Consider the following 18744-nt stretch of genomic DNA (forward strand, 5'->3'; position numbering starts at 1 on the left):
GTGTTTTGACTGAGACATACAGTATTGGGATTTATTGGTTTAACCTTCCACAGGGATAAACAGTAGAAACTCAGGACCAATACAGATTCCAATAAAACCAATATAAATTCCATAACCATTACAAAAGCACTGGAATCTCTGTGGTGGCGTTTTTTTTTTCTTCCATAAAAAGCTTTTTTAATAGAAGTTCCCCAAACTGCTAATCCAATTTAAAATGGAGTAGGCTGTTGTTTGGGATGAAGGCTTTATATTTAAATAAAATTTATTTATAATATTTAATATTATTATTTCATATTTATCGCTATTTTATTAACAAACATTGCTAGTTTAATCCGCTACATTTTTATGTTTGCCATATTTTCCAGTTAGCGAATTGTCAGTTACTCACTTAAAAGAATCTGATGAAACACTGGCTGGGGTTGTATCTTCTAGCCTGATGACGTCGTCACCCGTCTCGGCCAATAGCAATGTAGGCGTGAGCGCTTAGGCACGTCCGATTGGTCAAAAGTTGAAGTTTCATCACAGACTGATATAAATGTCAACATAGAACTTGTAAGCATGACAAAGACACAACAATTGTGAGAAGATAACCAACAGGACATTATTTCAAATCCCAAAGAACAATAATTCAGTATGGTGGACAGTGTGTACCGTACACGCTCTCTCGGTGTTGGTGCTGTTGGACTTCCTGATCAGTATGCCGACGGTAAAGCAGCGAAAGTGTGGCAGCTGTACATCGGAGACACTCGGAGCAGGACAGAAGAGTACAAGAGCTGGGTGCTGGCCCTACTCAGGAAGCATGGGGTTCAGAGGGTGCTGGATGTAGCCTGCGGCACAGGGTATGACATAAAACGTGATAAAATCAGGAAATGAATTGAACTTCCTTGCATAATATTTGGGGAAATACAAGACTGACGTCTTGCTAAAGTGTATTGATTTACTGTATTAGTCTGGCACATTGGGTAATTTCATATTTAAACAGAAAGTAAATAGCCAAATGAACGGAGTTTAGTCTACTGACAGATTGTTTACTGTCTTGGTTTACTCAATGCCACCTCTCTGAAATCTGGGTCAATTGATTTGGCACTATAGCTTTTTGGTTAGTGAAATTCATTTTACCTTTGAAAACCGAAAGTTTTGTGTTCTAATAGTCATATAAATGCTATTTTATTAATATAAGAAATGAGCTACAAGATTATGAGCTTCCTTCTAATGAAACAGTGATTCACCAGCTACACTTGTTCTAATGATATCTAATGTGTGCTGCTTCTGCAGGCAGTGCTTGAGTAGTATTGCTATATTTTGAGAAACGCCTTTGTGGGCAATTATTAACTCAGCACAAGTTACAAAACCTGTTTTCCATTTAGATATACCTTTGAACTCCAGCCCAAATATTTTATTCTGGTTTCATACTGAATTATGCATGTATATTCAATTTCCTGGATTACTGGAAATGATCTTCATGAAACTTTCCAATATTAGAGAAAAAGACCTGCACGTTTTCCAGTATCGAAGAAGAAACAATGAGAATCTTGAGCATTTATTTTGTCACTTGTGACAATTTGAAAAAAAGCTTGCAGTTTATTTTCTGCAATAAATAAATAGTAAATACATAATGGTAGTCTCATGTTATTTCATATACTGTAAGTAATATACAACGTTCAAAGTCAGTTATAAACTAATTATCCAATCAGCTCTTAAACATGTCTGTCTAGAACAGATGGGAAAAGAAAGGGCCTTTCAATCAAGATTCCCCTCAAATATTAAGAATTAGACAATTCTTATTGGTGTTATGACAATTTGCTTACAATACCGTATAATTTCTTACCTATTTTGTGTAACAGTAAGCAACTTTGTTTGCTGCAAAATAATAATGGCAAAAAAAAATGTAATCATTTGATTGTAAAATGTCTCAATTCTGATGGTTTACTCAAGGTTAATTCATTTGTTCTTTTGCAAAGAACTCACAATCTTTTGAACATGAACAAGTTTTGACAGGCCAGTGTCTGCATGGGAAAAAACACCTGGACCATTGATTGTTTTTGGCTTTATCAGCATGTAGCAGATAATCTATCAAATTTCTTCCACTAAAGTACACAAACAGGTACATCAGTTAAACATTTCTAATGTGTTTAAAATTAGACTTCGTATGTAGATTTCGTAATATCTAATAGGTTAATATGTGTTATATGTATTATATATATATATATATATATATATATATACAGTTGCATTCAGAATTATTAACCCCCTTTTAAATTTTATTTTATTTTTTTTTTATATTTCCCAAATAATGTTTGACAGAGCAAGGAATATTTTTTCTTCTGGACAAAGTCTTATTTGTTTTATTTCGGCTAGAATAAAAGCAGTTTTAATTTTTTAAAAAACATTTTAAGGTCAATATTATTAGCTCCTTTAAGCTATAAATTTTTCAGATAGTCTACAGAACAAACCATCGTTATACAATAACTTGCCTAATTACCCTAACCTGCCTAGTTAACCTAATTAACCTAGTTCAGCCTTTAAATGTCACTTTAAGCTGTATAGAAGTGTCTTGAAAATATCTAGTCAAATATTATTTACTGTCATCATGGCAAAGATAAAATAAATCAGTTATTAGAGATGAGTTATTAAAAATTATGTTTAGAAATGTGTTGAAAAAAAATCTCTCGTTAAACAGAAATTGGGGAACAAAATAAACAGGGGGGTTAATAATTGTGACTTCAACTGTATGTTTTGTAGTTAATAGAATCAAAATGATTGCCTAAATCAGGGCTGCCTAAACCAAATCCTATTGAAGGCAAGTCTGACATGATTAGCCTAAAAAGCGTAACAGCTAATGTTAACATTGCCTCTTTGGCAGTATGCAGTGAAGGAAACTAAAAGCCGCCATGTGATTGACTAAGGCGTTCTTCACATGACCGAGTTAGCGTTACAGGCTTTCCAATATGGTAGGTAATACATTACATTATTTTCATTTCTCCCATAGTATGAAAAGTCTGTTCTGCAGAGTTTAGCTTCATTCTTACCGTAACACACCTACCTGGAATCTTCTGGTAAGATGACAAGTAAGAGCTTGATTTAGTTGGTTCAGGTGTGTCTTATTTGGGTTGGAACTGAACTCTGCCAGGCACCAGCACTACAGGACTGAGTTTAGGAAATGTACAATAAAATAAAATAAAATCTGTATGCTTTTTTGTATTTTTAAGTTTAAGTTTATCAAGAATCTTGTTTGTAAATTATACATTGAATATATTTTTACTAATATTTTCATGAATATAGCCAATGCTGCTGATGTATGGCATTAAAACATTCATTCATTTTCTTTGTGGCTTAGTCCCTTTATTAATCTGGGGTCGCCACAGCAGAATGAACCGCCAACTTATCCAGCATATGATTTAGAATCAGAATCAGTTTTATTGCCAAGTGTGCTTCACACACACAAGGAATTTGTTTTGGCTACAGAAGCTTCCAGTGTACATAAAGTGACAAGTGACAACACAAAATAAAATAATAATAATAAATAATAATAAAAATAATAATAATAATTTACGCAGCGGATGCCCTTCCAGCTGCAACCCAGTACTGGGAAACATCCTTACACACTCTTTCACACATACACTATGGACAATTTAGCTTACTTCACCTATAGAGAAGTCTTTGGACTTAGGGAGGGGAGGGGTTTGGTGGGGTGGGGGGGGTTGGCACCTGGAGGAAACCCATGCGAATATGGAGAGAACATGCAAACTACACACAGAAATGCCAGCTGACCCAGCTGAGGCTCGAACCAGCGACCTTTTTGCTATGAAGCGATCGTGCCACTCACTGAGCCACCGTGACTCCTGGCATTAAAACATAAATAAATAAAATAGTTATACTGTCCCACTCACAGAAGTGCGACTACATCAGGTAATATTATAGGTTGTTTAAGCTGCTGTTATTTTCAAGTAGAAAATTTAACTGCTTAAAAGATATGGTATTTTAATTGGGTCAAATAATAATTTAAAATGATAATAAATTATAATCTAATTTAAATTTTGATTAATTTTGCTAATAAATTGGACAGTTCCTTTTCTAAAGCATTATCCTATATACTCTATTAATTATGAATGCAAAAGTGTGAATGAAAAATATAATATATATTTATACATGTATTTAAATATCATACTTTAAATTATTAAAAAATATGTCAAATAAAATGATGGATAATAGCAATAAATTATTACACTGGGATTTTTACAACCCTCTCCATCATTTTGACTGCGTACCTTTGAAAGAAAGCTTATACAGTGACTGTTTATCCACAACCAGGCTGTGCAGAATACTAGCCATATTAGCCATTAAAGTGATTCTTATGGATCCAGACTTAAGCTGCGGTCACACTGGACTTTTCTCCCCATAGACTTTCATTCATGCGCACGTGAATGCGTCAGACCGGAAATGCAAGTTAGCGCATCAAGTTTCGCAGTTCACTGCATTGTAAAGTTCAAGCTTGGTGAACTCTGACCTGCGAAATCGCATCACTTGACTGTGTGAGACCAATCTAGGATCAAAACATGACCTCTCTGGACAGAAATTTTTAAATATAGACTAATCTCTCACTTTTTTAAATGTCTAATTATCTTGTTTAATTCTGCCCCTTTTCAAAGCGTCGTACGACAGAATTTCTTAAGCTCAAACTCTAGTGTGACCCCAGCTTGTTCTCCATCTAATCTTCAACAGCATGTTCATTGCACCTGGCTTGGCTTGATCCAACCATGCAAATCAGTAGGTGGACCTACAGAATCAGGCGTTGATATTCACCTGTTAAGTGTTACGTCACGCGAAGCGGCTTCCGGGTCCAAGCGCTATATCAAACTGTATAGGGAGACTCCTCAAATGGTAATAATAAATGTTTACAAAGCGATGTAATACTTTCGAAAATTACGATCACAATATATATATAACCATGCCCAATATCTGATGGCCAGAGTGATCCATTTTTTAATATATTTTTAAAATGTTGGTATTTGTGATGCAGCAAGTCCAGAGACTGATGTGAACACTATGATTGTATATAAAATTCACTTTAATGTTTGATATGAATAAAAAGTGATCATAAACTAATATTTTCTCAATTCAAATGAGTGAATTCCTTGGACCCGGAAACGGTATTCCATACGTCACCACTTAACAAGCGAATAGGTACATTGCAGGATCAGCCATTTTTTGAGCCTGGTGGTTTTTTTAGTAACATCCATGTTTTCCGCTCTGAGACTTACAGGATATTCTTTTAGTATGATGACCTCTTAAATATACATATATAAAAAAGTAGGGCTATTGCAATACACTCTCATTGTCAATAATCATATTTCAAATCATGAAATACAGATGTCATGTTAACATAGGGTGTGACACACCGGTATTGGCGATCACCACAATATTCAAAATTACTAGGTAAATGATAATGTGACACATGAATACTCAAATGCCAGTACCTGGTTGAGCTTTCAGGTGGCAATAATGCATCTCTGACACCTGTCAAAAGACATCATCCAGAAGAACTATGTCCTATGTGAGACTCTGTCCACACACGTAAATGTAGGAATGCACAGATAAGCCAAACTTTTGTTCGAAATCTGACCTAGCTCTCATTCAAGTCCTTAATTATTATAACTTAACATAAACAAAACAGATGAGTTATAAAAAAAGTCACCGCCTCACAGTTATCAGGAAGTCTAATATTAATTTATAAGCCAGTAAACAGGCTGTAAAGTTGGCCATTTTAACATTGGGGCCAATAGAAATGTGCTCTAATATGGAGCCAGGCCTAGTCGAAAACTTGAAGAATTGCATTTTATTTCCAAATTAGCTTCATGAGGGAGAGTGGGATGTTGCCGCTTGGTTTTTACTAAAGCATTTATAAGTGATACTGTCATAATAAAAGTTTGAACTGTGTTTTCTTCTTAGATTGTCTATGTATAATGTAATAAAGCACAACCACCTCAGCTGTTTTACTTGCAGTTGTAACTATGGACATGCTGATACTCCTGCAGTTATGTACTGCCTTCTGCTGGAATAAAAAGAATTAGCATTTTTAACTAGCATGTCTAGTTTTTTTTGTGGCAGTATGCTTTATGTGGCATAATTTAAATCAGTGATCCCCAACATTTGGAGTCGTGGTGCAGCATTCTAAAGATGTTTTCAACTGGGGGCGCCTGGAAGGTGCGAGTGCGTCACTGCCAATATGTGCGCACAAGCTGCACGCCTCTCTCTCTCTCTCTATCTCTCTCTCTATCTATCTATCTATCTATCTATCTATCTATCTATCTATCTATCTATCTATCTATCTATCTATCTATCTATCTATCTATCTATCTATCTATATATATATATATATATATATATAACGAACTTGTGTGCAGAAAAGACATGATATGTGAACGGTTGCTTGTCAGCCTAAAGGCCGTCGTCATTTGCGATCTCCAGCAGTTGATCTTCTTGCACAGACATGCTGGATTCACCTGATTTGTTGACAAATGGGTTGTAGATCCATTACTTGGCAGTTCGTGGGTCCTTCACTGGGCCTTTTCCCCTTCGCAAAGAAACCTTCCTAAGATGTCTGTTTCTTACTCATTTTGTTAGCTTTGGGGTTACATTTTGGCGCTAAAGTGACCGAGATGTAACCGAGAGAAATACGATCATTTTTCAAAATAAAAGATTGTTCAGATTTCTTGTGCTAATGATTTCTTGTGTGGCCTAGCATCAGTCGATGCCCAGGGGTTGAGGATTACTGTTTTAAATCACCAACTACCTGATATAATGTATTGTTGCTGCTTTGTGTTTAACATGATTAAAGTGCAGTTGTTGCCTGTATAAAATAACTGGATACATCCTTTGATTAAGCAAATAATCATTTTGTAAAAAAAAAATTCTGGTTTCTAGTAAAAAAAATAAATGTGAAAATTTTTTATGGGTATTAAATCGGCCTATTTGCTAGTTGATACTTTGATCAAATGGATAATCATGATTGGTGCATCGCTAGCTGTGACCAAATGGAGGTGGTTAGTCACCCTAGTGTGGAGAGTAAGTCTAGAGCCCTGAGTAATGAACCAACATTTGGAGAACCAGAAATAAATAGAGAAAAAAGAAAAGAATTACAGATTTTCTTTTCCCTCAAAACTTTCTATTAATACCATGATATATCAACATAGTGAATTCTTTTAGTCATAATAACCATAGTGTAAAAAATCATGATAGCCCTAATCAAAAGCTCAAGTAAAAGTTGAAATCTCAATGGGTGACCTCTTTAAATCTTAGCTTTTGTATCATCAGTGTGCTTTAATTAAAGTTGGAGTAAGGTGCTGTTAGTGCCATGATGTATTGTTATTATCATCATCATCATCACTTTTTACTCCTTTTTTAAAGGGTGGATTCCATCATGTTGGTAGAAGAGGGATTCAGCGTGGTTAGTGTGGATGCTAGTGATAAAATGCTGAAATATGCTCTTAAAGAGAGATGGGAGAGAAGAAAAGAGACAGCTTTTGATAACTGGGGTAAGAGTGATCTGTTTTGTGTGTGGAACTTCACTATTATTTGTGAATGGGTTAAATGTTTATCCATGGTCTGTTTCATTCAGTAATTGAGGAGGCCAACTGGCTAACATTACCAGAAGATGTTAAGAAGCCTGGGGATGGCTTTGATGCGGTAATCTGTCTTGGGAACTCATTTGCTCATTTGCCCGATTTTAAAGGTAAGAACACCAAAGTAAAGGAAAATTAAACTATGTTGTATTCACTCCTGTAAAGTTCATTAGTACAATTGCTTTGGTCCAGATCAAACATAATGTTGATTTATTAAATTTTTTTTTGTTTGCTTTTACACTGCCTTTTATGCAAATGAACTTGCGTTTGATTCAGTTGACGCATCTATTTAACTGTTTTCTAATATCTCACAGGGGACCAGAGTGATCAGAAGCTCGCCTTGCAAAACATAGGCAGCATGGTGAAACCTGGAGGGATCTTAATCATTGACCACCGCAACTATGATTACATCATTGAAACTGGCCAAGTGCCTCAAGGAAAGAATATTTACTATAAGGTACTTTTAAAACTCATAGGTAGTTTGTATTTCTGCTCACAGAAACTTTCTTTGATGCATTTTTTTGTCAACCTTTATGCTTAAAACAATTGAAATCACATATAAGACATGACACTTAAAGCAATTTTACTAGAGAATTAAAAAATCTGTATTGAATTGTGCAAAAATATGTTACAGATGTAAATTGCAATATATGTTATAGCAGGGGTTTTGAACTTTTTAGAACCTTTTTAGTCCCCCTTATGCACCCAAGTTTGTCTAATTTCACTCACACAACAACTTATTTCACACCAAGAAGGATGAACCACATCCAATAGGAGTAACTGTGGACGCAAGAGGAAGCTATCTAAAATGGATGCCCAGGTGCTAGCCCGGATTGTATGCTTAAAACCACAGCTGCCCAACTCACTGCATTATTTAATGTGCACCTCAATTGTCCTGTTTCCACCAAAACCTTTTATCGAGAGATCCACAGGGTCAATATACAAGGCTGGGCTGCCTTGTATACTTTTGGTCACTCATCCCATTGCCAAACATCAGTTCCAATGGTGCCAGCAGCACAAATCTTGGGCTGTGGACAATGTGAAACATGTATTGTTCTCTGAGTCCACCTTTCCCACATCTGGGAGAGTTAAGGTGTGGAGATAGCCTAAAGAAATGTACCGCACAGAGTGTTGCATGCCCTGAGTGAAGCATGGGGTGGATCGGTGATGGTTTGGGCTGCAATATCAAGGCATTCTGGAAGACCATGTGCACCCAATGGTTCAATCGTTGTATCCTAAAGGCTGTGTCATGTATCAGGTTGATAATGCACCAATATATACAGCAAGACTGGTGACAGTGGTTTGATGCACATGAAAGTGAATTTGAACATTTCCCTTGGCCTGCAGAGTCACCAGATCTAAATTTTATTGAGCCACTTTTGAGAGTTTTGAAGGAATGAGTCAGGAAATGTTTTGTCATGTAGTGACCTGGCCACTATTCTGCACAAATAATGGCTTAAAGTCCCCCTGGCCACTGTGGAGGACTTGTATCTGCCATTCCCAAGGTGAATTGATGCTGTATCTGCAATTTGACAAATTGATCAGGTGACTGTGCGGGCCATGGGAGATGTTCAACTTCACTTTCATGTTCATCAAACCATTCTGTCACCAGTCTTTCTGTGTGTTTTGGTGCCCCGGGCTCGAGGATATTATGAGCTTAGGGCTCTCTCCCGGGACAGCGTGCCAAATACGCTTTATTGATTATCAGCTAAGTGTGAACTCTTGAATCAGAATGATAAAAAGTATACATGTAAACTTGGATAATGGCTGAGCCTGTTTTTGTCAATTCATGGAGGATTCCCAAAAAATGGCACATCATCCTAGACCAGGCATGGGCAAACTCGATCCTGGAGGGCCGGTGTCCCTGCATAGTTTTGCACCAACCCTAATCAAACACACCTGCTTGTTGCTTTCTAGTGATCTTGAAGACACTAATTAGGGTGTTCAGGTGTGTTTGATTAGTGTTGGAGCAAAACTCTGCAGGGACACCGGCCCTCCAGGATCGAGTTTGCCCATCCCTGTCCTAGACTGTCAATAATTCTCCAGTGCATGCCTTGGGTTTTCGTTCCCCCCTTAACAGGTGCACCACGTTTAAAACTCCTGTGTTATGGTAGATCATAATTTAATTAAGCTAAAATACTCTTATAAACAAGCCATTTTTATCAGTTCATAATTGAAAGTGAAACATCATTCTGTTGTATCCTACGAGTCTCATTTTTCAGGGGTTGTGTTTCAGAGTGACCTGAAACAGGACATCTCTACCTCAGTACTGTGGGTTAATAGCAAGCCTCACATGATCACACTGGACTACACTCTGGTGCTGCCTCAACCGGAGGGAGCTCAGACTCCGCCTGACACAAGGTACTGTATATTAATGGGGTCCGTTTTAGGGTGGGTGGTTAGTTGATACGTTATTTTTGTAGAATTTGATTAGCATTTCATTTCTCATTTCTGACATTGTAAGCAGTAACCCAGTCACAACAAACAGGCTATGTGGCCAACTAGAACGGAGTAAGCTCTCTGACAGGAGAGGATTTGAGACAGAAACCAGTTCAAATCATCAACCGTCACTTTGAGACAATAGGGTTTTTACACAGTTATCTGGAAGAACAGGGCACCTGTCAAAATGGGAAAACAAGGACCCTTAAGAACACTGTCAACAGAAATATATAGGAACATCTGGAAAGCATTCATTTGTCTGGGCTATGGGAAAGGTTGTATAGGCAAAACTATAATTCACGATACAGATATTTGAAATAGAATGGAATAGGATATGCGTACTTGGCGTGCTGTCCAGCGAGAGGGCTCTGAGCCTGTAAAGAGGTGTCCTATCCAGTTCCTGGAGGGATGCAGCTCTGCACAGTTTAGCGTTCACCCTAATTTAACACACCTGATCAAACTAATTGAGCCCTTTAGGCTTGTTTGAAACTTACAAATAATGCTGCGGTCACACTAGAACTGTTGTATGGCGCTGCGAAAAAGGGGCGAGATTAAACAAGATGATTAGACATTTTAAAAAGCGAGCAATTGGTCCAGATTCCAGTCCAGAGAGGTCAAGTTTTGATCTTCGATTGGTCTCACGCAATCATGTGATGCGATTTCGCAGGTTAGAGTTTGCCAAGCTTGAACTTTCCAACGCAGCGAACTGCAAAACTTGTCGCACGAGCTTGCGTATCCAGTCTGATGCGTTCGCGTGCGTATAAATGGAAGTCTATGTGGAGGAAAGTGCAGTGTGCCCACAGCTTTAGTTTGTTGAAGCAGGGTTGGAGCAAAACTATGCAGAGATGCGGCCCTGCAGGAACTGGATTTGACACCTGTGCCCTAACTCGTGTTATTCACCTTATCAGCATAAAGAGAGAGAGATAGTTAATAGGTAATAAAATAAATAATTTATCTTTAGTTTCACTAGTTGATGCATAATCTAATTATAAAGTGTTCTTAATGTTCTGGTTGGCTATGTTTAATAAAATTAGTTTTTGACATTTTGTATTATAAAATTGCACTAGCTTTTACAGTGTTATAGGTCAGAGAAATCCAACACCCTCCCCACAGATCCTCCATGATCAGAGAACCATTTTAACTAAAGGTGTGAATGGTAATGCTTCTCCTTTAAAAAAAAAAATCAATTGGATAGACGAAAACGCATCTCAATACCAGATCCAAACAGGACCAAAAATGGAAGAGAATAACTTTTGGTGCTTATTCTTGATCAATTGCAAGCTTTGCACTTGTGCTGGTTTGTACATTCTGGTACATTTGTATAGCTCAGACTACTTTGGATATTAAAAATCAAGATTAGGGCATTCTGTGTTTGCCGGCAGTTAGCTCTCTACAACTCTCTGTCACCAAGCAGGGCTGCGCCCGGTCAGTACTTGGATGGGAGACCACATGGGAAAGCTTGTTGCTGCCGGAATTGGTGTTAGTGAGGCCAATAGGGGGCACTCAACCTGCAGTCTGTGTGGGTCCTAACGCCCCAGTATAGTGAAGGGGACTCTATACTGCTCAGTGAGCGCCATCTTTTGGATGAGATGTTAAACCGAGGTCTGGACTCTCTGTGGTCATTAAAAAAAACAGTATGTCCTTCGAAAAAGAGTAGGGGTTTAACCACGGCATCCTGGCCAAATTTGCCCACTCCTAAGCATCTTCATATTATAATTGGCTTCATCACCCTGTCTCCTCTCCATTAATCAGCTGGTGTGAGGTGTGCGGTCTGATGCAATATGGCTGCCGTCACGTCATCGAGGTGCATGCTGCACACTGGTGGTAGATGAGGAGATTCCCGCCATTGTGTAAAGCGCTTCGAGTGTCTAGAAAAGCACTATATAAATGTAAGGAATTAATATTATTATTAATATAAGTAGTTTTCACATAACTTATATTTAAAAAATAAACATTTGACCAAACTATGCAAATGCCTCAGTGTTCGGACCAACACGACCATTCAGGTCACTATCTTGTGCCACCCATACCCCCTCAACTGATTGTACTTTATCTATGGAATCATGCTAGAGTGGACAATAACTATTACAGCACTCACTGACAGCTGCGTAATAGCACAGGTCCCTCCTTTACACCCAGTTAATAAACAGCACTAATGGCTTAGCATTTGGTTAGTCACTTACTTAATCCTTGTGATTCATTTCCAGCCTTCTGTATATGCTGATAAGAAGCCATCACAGACTAATATTGTTTAGTTCTTAATAGTTGTTAGTGTAGTCGTTGCGCAATAATTATTTAGTATATCTAAGTGCAATTTCTCTAATGTAACTGGTTATGCAGTAACAAATATAAACCTGACGATAATACCATTGGGTTATTTTTATATGTATAACAAGTAGTGACTGGACAGTGCTGATATTTCATCCACATATGAGGAACAAAACTATTCTAGGTGGGCTGTCAGTGCAGTTACATTGTTAGGCCAGAAGGTAGCAGGAAGGGACTGTCTTTGAGTGAGTCTTTAAACTACACATTCAGAAAAGTCTTTTATTGGATGGATCAAGAAATGAGATGAGGCATTCTGTATTGTATGGGCCAATAGTTTGCATATGACACCATTGTTGGAGTTTGAGGCTGTTACGTCCTTTTAGATGTAATATTAAGGGTATTTGACATAACATATAATAGTTGAGTGTGTTTGTGTGACAAATGAAGGGAGAAAGAAACGACTGAAAACCAAATATCACTGCAATTGTTTATTGCCCATACTTCCAGTGAAACCAGTGAAAATATATGATACAGTGAAAGAAATTATTTACAATAAATAAATGATGAATTACCTGTGGGAGAGGAGGTAGTTAGAGGTGCCTAAACCAAAGAAATAAATATAGGGGTGTCAAAATTAATTGTTTTTTCGGTGCACCGCGATGCAGACGTGGACTATTTGGTATCAGTTCAGTAATAATCATAACCGGTTATTATGTACTGACGTCATTTATCTCATATGCGCTATGTCACCGTAGCTTACTATGGCAAGGGAGGGGAGCGCGAGTATATACAACACTTCAACTACTTAAAAACGCAGAATCTGTGCACAATTTCACTGAGTGTGTGTTTGCTGGACAGTCTTTCACTGACTATGTTGACATGGACATCAGTAATCGAATTATCTGCCTTAATCTAATTAAGACAATATTAAGACTAAGGCGTTTATTTGAGTTTCTTTTTGAATGTTACTTTCATGATCCCGTTTTACATGTTATAGCACATAATTTGATTAACGTCATTGCATTGCGCTATCTGCATTTCCTCCGGAGTTTCATGCAATTTCGGGTGTTTCATTTTTAATTTGTCGACTTTGACTGCAGTTTGGCACTTTCACTTTCATTCTGGAGCATTTTATGCATGCCCCCCGTGACAAACGAGATATTGGATGCAACTATGAACTACTGGAAGAGTCGTTTTAATGGAAGTTCATACTGCATGCTGAACGGAAGAAAAAACCCTCCACATTTCACGATGCAGGTGTCTGTGGTCTGCACTGACTTTTGACGTTTGAAGTTGTTTACATGTCTGTACTGCACTTCAATAATGCAACTTAAATCAGCATACTCCACACGTCTTAATTCGATTTCTCTTTAGTTCAATTATGACCTTAATCAGATTAAATTAATCAAAAATAACTGTTTACATGGTCTACTCTTAATCAGAGTATTGTCTTAATCACATTAAAATCGAATTATTGGTGTCCATGTAAGCGTACTCACTGACACTTACAGCAGAAGCCCCTATTTCGCTGCGATTGGGAAAATGAAAGTACTCATTTTCTCTCTCTCACTGTGGCCCATTTGACCTGCTGGCGGGACTTTTCCTCTCCTCTCGGCTGTTACAGCGATACTTCTGGATACAGAGAAGAGCGCGTGTCTGCACAGTTTTCTCCATCGTATCTATCATAGATCAGCTGTGATCGCCACTGCTGTTTATCAGTGTCACTCATCTGTGAAGGGTGCCAGCGCGCAAGAGCCAATCACAGCCCTTTCTGTTGAGCACGTGACAGGACTCAGAAAGCGAGTGGGATATTTATATTTGTTTATTTGCTATAAATGCTTGTGTTGTTTAAAGGTACAGTTTATATATCTGACTGTATTAAATTGTATTACAAATAGTATATAAATATATTTGTACACTTTAATACATGAATTGCTGTGCTGTGAAATATAAAACTGTGTATGGAAAGCATCGTCAATGCACCGAGATATCGAATTGAACCGAATCGATGGCATGATAATCGTAACTGAACTAAACCGTGAGACCAGTGTAGGTTCACACCTCTACCAAAAGTCTTAACTAAACTACTCTAACTAAAAAACAAAACAACACACTCTCCTGAACCGGAATAATACAAAAAAGTATCCCGGTGTTGTATGTGTATATCGCACGACTAACTCCTACACCCTCTCCAAGTTTTCACTCAAACAGGTATCAGTTAACTAGACAAGTTCACAAGCAAACACATTGCAATTTCAAACCGCACGGCTTGTGTTGTTTGTTTGTGCCATTTGCTCTCCCGTCTATTGTCTGGTCTCTCCCTCCTTGTTAACCCATTATTAGTTTATTATGCTCACCTGTTTGCTTGTTAATTATTTCTGCCTATAGTCTCCCCATGTCTGCTGTCCTGTGCCAGTTGGTCGTCGATTATTACCTTGTCCTGTTGTGTCCAGCCTTGTTCTCGCCTGCCAGCCCAGTCAAGCTTGTTTTCGTGTTTTAATTATGTTTTCCCCCCTCTGGGTTATTTATGTTGCCATTTTGTTTTATTTTTATTATTAATAAACCAATTTTTGAGTTACTGCAATTGAGTCCTCGCTCCCTTTCCCCTATACCGAACCATAACAAGTGGCAAGCTTTTGAGACCTACCTGAGATCAGACTCCCCTCTCTTCCAGGACAGCATGCCAAACACGCTTTTACTTAGCAATCATCAGCTAAGTGTGAACTCTTGAAAGAAGACAAAACCAATATATGCACAAATCACACAGTGGCATTACAAGTTATAAACCTGACATCACTATAGAAACGCGAATGCAAAGCATTCTAGAGGTCAACTAAAAAAAACTAGCAGGGGTCAGCTAGAATATTTAAAACTGCAACTAGATCCTGGGCATTTTGACAGAGATAGCACTCCCGGCACCACCACACTGAGCACTGGGGCCCTCCAATGGGAACCCTCTGTTGTTTACACTGCTGACTCAAACTGTGCAGCAATGCAAAAAAAAGTGCAATTATCTACAGCATCGTGACCCATCACACATTTATAATCTTATTTATTATTATGTGGTCAATTAGCATGCTATGTGCTGTTTACTGTAGCTTTAGCAGCTCCATGCACGTGAACGAAAGTGCCAATCTGATTGGTGGAGAAGTTTTAAAAAAAAAACGACCATGAGGTGTTTCCATAAAAATGACGATTTTACACCTGGCGTTGTGCGCATTGGTGTGCACGATCACATTGGCGCCCTTTATTTAGTCATGAGGCGGTAAACGTTAACAGAAAACGCTAGCAAAAAGCGTCCCGGTGTGAACGGGCCTTAAGAACGCATTTAGGTAACAACTGTTTCCATCATCACTATATTTTACAGGGTAGCCAAAATGCTTTCATACACGGGATTTGAATGACGCAGGAGGCGATATCTCTGCAGTTGCTATAAAAAAGTTATTAATCCGCGAGTCACGTGCGTTCCGAACCGTAAATTGTAATCAGTACGAATCACACCTGCCAACACTCCTGTTTTTCCCAGGAGTCTCCCGTATTTCAGACCCATCTCCCGCCCACCTCCTGTATTGTTCCCGGAAAACTCCAGGAATTACACTCACCCGGCCAGCCCCACCATCCAACCACCCCCCCAATCTTCACCGCGCCACCATCTTCATATCTGCTTCCCAGTACGCACTCACACCCAACCCCCATTCCTCTCACCCCCGACTCCTCAGCTTTTTGGTTCATACCTTTTTGGTATCTTCATACCTACTTCCCAGTTCACGCACCAATCTCACCCCACCCCCCGCACTTCACTTTACGCACACCCCTGGATAAAATCTCTCAGATTTTATGATCCGAATGTTGGCAGGTATGGTTCGGATCGCGGATCAATGAAGATCCGTTACACCCCTAGTGTATCTTTTAGACCTCAGCTGTGTTGTATTTTTTGCACTGAATGTTTATAGCGATTTCGGATAAAATGTTCACACACTTTCATGCTTTGTTTCTACACTCATGTATTGATTTGTTGTTAATTTATGTTGTTATTAATGTTGCACTATGTATTTAAATTGTTTATAGTGTATTTGTCCTGGGGGAATGCTGTTTTGTTTCACTGTGTACTAGGGGTGGGCGGTACACCGGTGTCATAGTCATCACCGGTGTGACATTGCGCCACGACATGGATTTTCTAATACCGTCAATACTGTAATAAATCAATTATGCGCCTTGAACGGCTGCATTTACATCAATAATAGCTAATTCTAAATAATAAGGCAATCAATTTTCTTCAAACGTTCAGTTGTGGTCTGAATACATGTCCTTATACTACAGGGCTCGAAATTGCAACCATTTTGGTCGCATGAGCGCCCGAAATGTAATCTATGCGCCCTCATAATATATTTGGGAGCGTTTGTGCGACTGAATATAATGGTTGTAGTGCAATCTGATTTGATTTTCTCTAAAAACTTGCTGAATCGCTCTACCCTGCTGCTGTATTGGTTCATAGCTGTCAGTCACTCAACGCTTCCCGCTGTCAGATAACAGGGAGCTTTTGTTACTGCAGGAAATACAAACGGCTGAAGAGTGAAAAGTGCACAGGTTTGCAAACCTCACCTAAAGTTATAATAATAATAATGGCGCAGATGACAGCGATCATGACATGAGGTAAATGTTGATCCGCCAGCTGAGATCAATCGAGTGTTTTCGGAGAAGGTGCCCGAATCTCGATGCGTTGCATTCACCGCGTGTTCAGCGCAAATGTCCGCTAAATATAAAATCTAACACTGTACACATCATCGCCAAAGAAACTCACCTTTACTAAGTTTACACTGAAACTACGGCTCATAACAAAGAGCGGAATTGGGTCGGTGGTCATCATGAGAATCCTGCTCTGTCTGCTCATAAATTGGTGCGGCTGACTCGCCTGCTTTAATTCCACCAACACAGAGAAATGAAGATCAGCTCATAACGAGACTGAGCATTTACAATGACCCAAACCAAAACTTTTAAAGAGTGATAGAAGTGAGACTTCCTTTTGTCTGTTCTTCCTTGAGATGTATATTATTTTGCTATTGAAAGTAATACCATGATATTATACCGTCACCGTTCAAAAGATGAAAAATACCGTGATATTAATTTTAGGTCATATCGCCCACCCCTACTGTGTACTGTGCTGTAAATTATTTAAATTACAATATAAGACTAGCCAGTTTAGTATGCATAAATCATTTGTGGAATTGCAGTGAACGTGGTCCACCTTGAACTCAGAATGTGGACATTTTAAAAGTTAAGAACAAACAATAGGTCTTTGATCACTACTCTGTCACTAGAGTTTTGGTTCATCTGTTTCTTTTTATGAAATAAGTGGTGTGTGTGTGTGTGTGTGTGTGTGTTTGTGTGTGTGTGTGTGTATCACAAAATGATTATTGATTACGTTCCTAAAAAGTTTTCTTTCTGTCTTCTAGCAAATTCCGCCTGTCATACTACCCCCATCGTGTGGAGAATTTTAAGGAGATATTAAAAGCAGCGTTTTGGGAAAAATGCGAGCACAATGTATATGCTGACTTCAAGCAATACACTGCAGGAGGAGATCCACCCTGTTATTTCATCCACGTCGTTAAAAAGACAGCTTAATGCACTTTAATTCTGCAATTTCATTTCGTCTTAACATGGTTTTGTCTGTGTAAAAAAAATCTGCTGAGGTAACACACCTACAGGGATTTTTTTAAAAACTTTGTCATTTTGCTTTAGTTATTTTGCTCTAAAGTAAATATTGATTTCGTGATTTCACATTCACAGTTCTAATTCGAACTGGCCTACATGCTCTTCATTTTATTGATTATTCATACTTGAATTGTTTTGTTTTATTTAATCTTTCATAGTATACATCCTTATTCTTGATGCTTGTACTTCATTGAATGCTGTTTAAAAACCTGCACCAAAAAGGAAAATAAATGTACTACTTCGTGTCTGTCTGTTTTATATCTACATGAGTTGGCTTAGCTTTATACTTCTTAACGGTTGACACACAGAACATCCTTAATATTTAGACTAACTTATCTACTTCTATAACTTGCGTAGTAGACACAGTATTGTCAGTTTTTGCTACTCAGTTCTAATCAAACCAAAATATTGGAGTAACATACATACATATAGGTGTTTCACTGCTGAATGTTTTTTAATAAATAAATAAAGTCAATACTTCATTGCCTATGAAGGCTTGTCCTTAAAGAGCCCATATTGTACATGAAATAGGGTCATATTTAGGTTGTAAGGGTCTCCAACAACAGTCTAATATGCATGCAAGGTCAAACAACACTTTGATGGTCTTATAATCTGCATTTATTTTTACCTAATTATCCCAGCGACTCCCATATGAATCGTTCAGTGATTCATTTGTACCCAAACCCGTCCTCAGCGCGAAGCT

General features: G+C 38.2%; 1 protein-coding gene across 1 annotated transcript; it reads left to right on the forward strand.

Moving 5' to 3' along the window:
* Positions 1 to 524: 524 nt before the first annotated feature.
* On the forward strand, positions 525 to 18288 carry gnmt (glycine N-methyltransferase). The gene is made up of 6 exons (XM_056477421.1): positions 525 to 839; positions 7408 to 7535; positions 7619 to 7732; positions 7937 to 8079; positions 9859 to 9983; positions 17783 to 18288. Exons 1-6 carry the CDS (start codon positions 634 to 636, stop codon positions 17949 to 17951), a joined length of 885 nt encoding a protein of 294 aa, XP_056333396.1. The 5' UTR covers positions 525 to 633; the 3' UTR covers positions 17952 to 18288.
* Positions 18289 to 18744: the final 456 nt, after the last annotated feature.

This window comes from Danio aesculapii, chromosome 17 (assembly GCF_903798145.1).
Source record: "Danio aesculapii chromosome 17, fDanAes4.1, whole genome shotgun sequence".
NCBI lineage: Eukaryota > Metazoa > Chordata > Actinopteri > Cypriniformes > Danionidae > Danio > Danio aesculapii.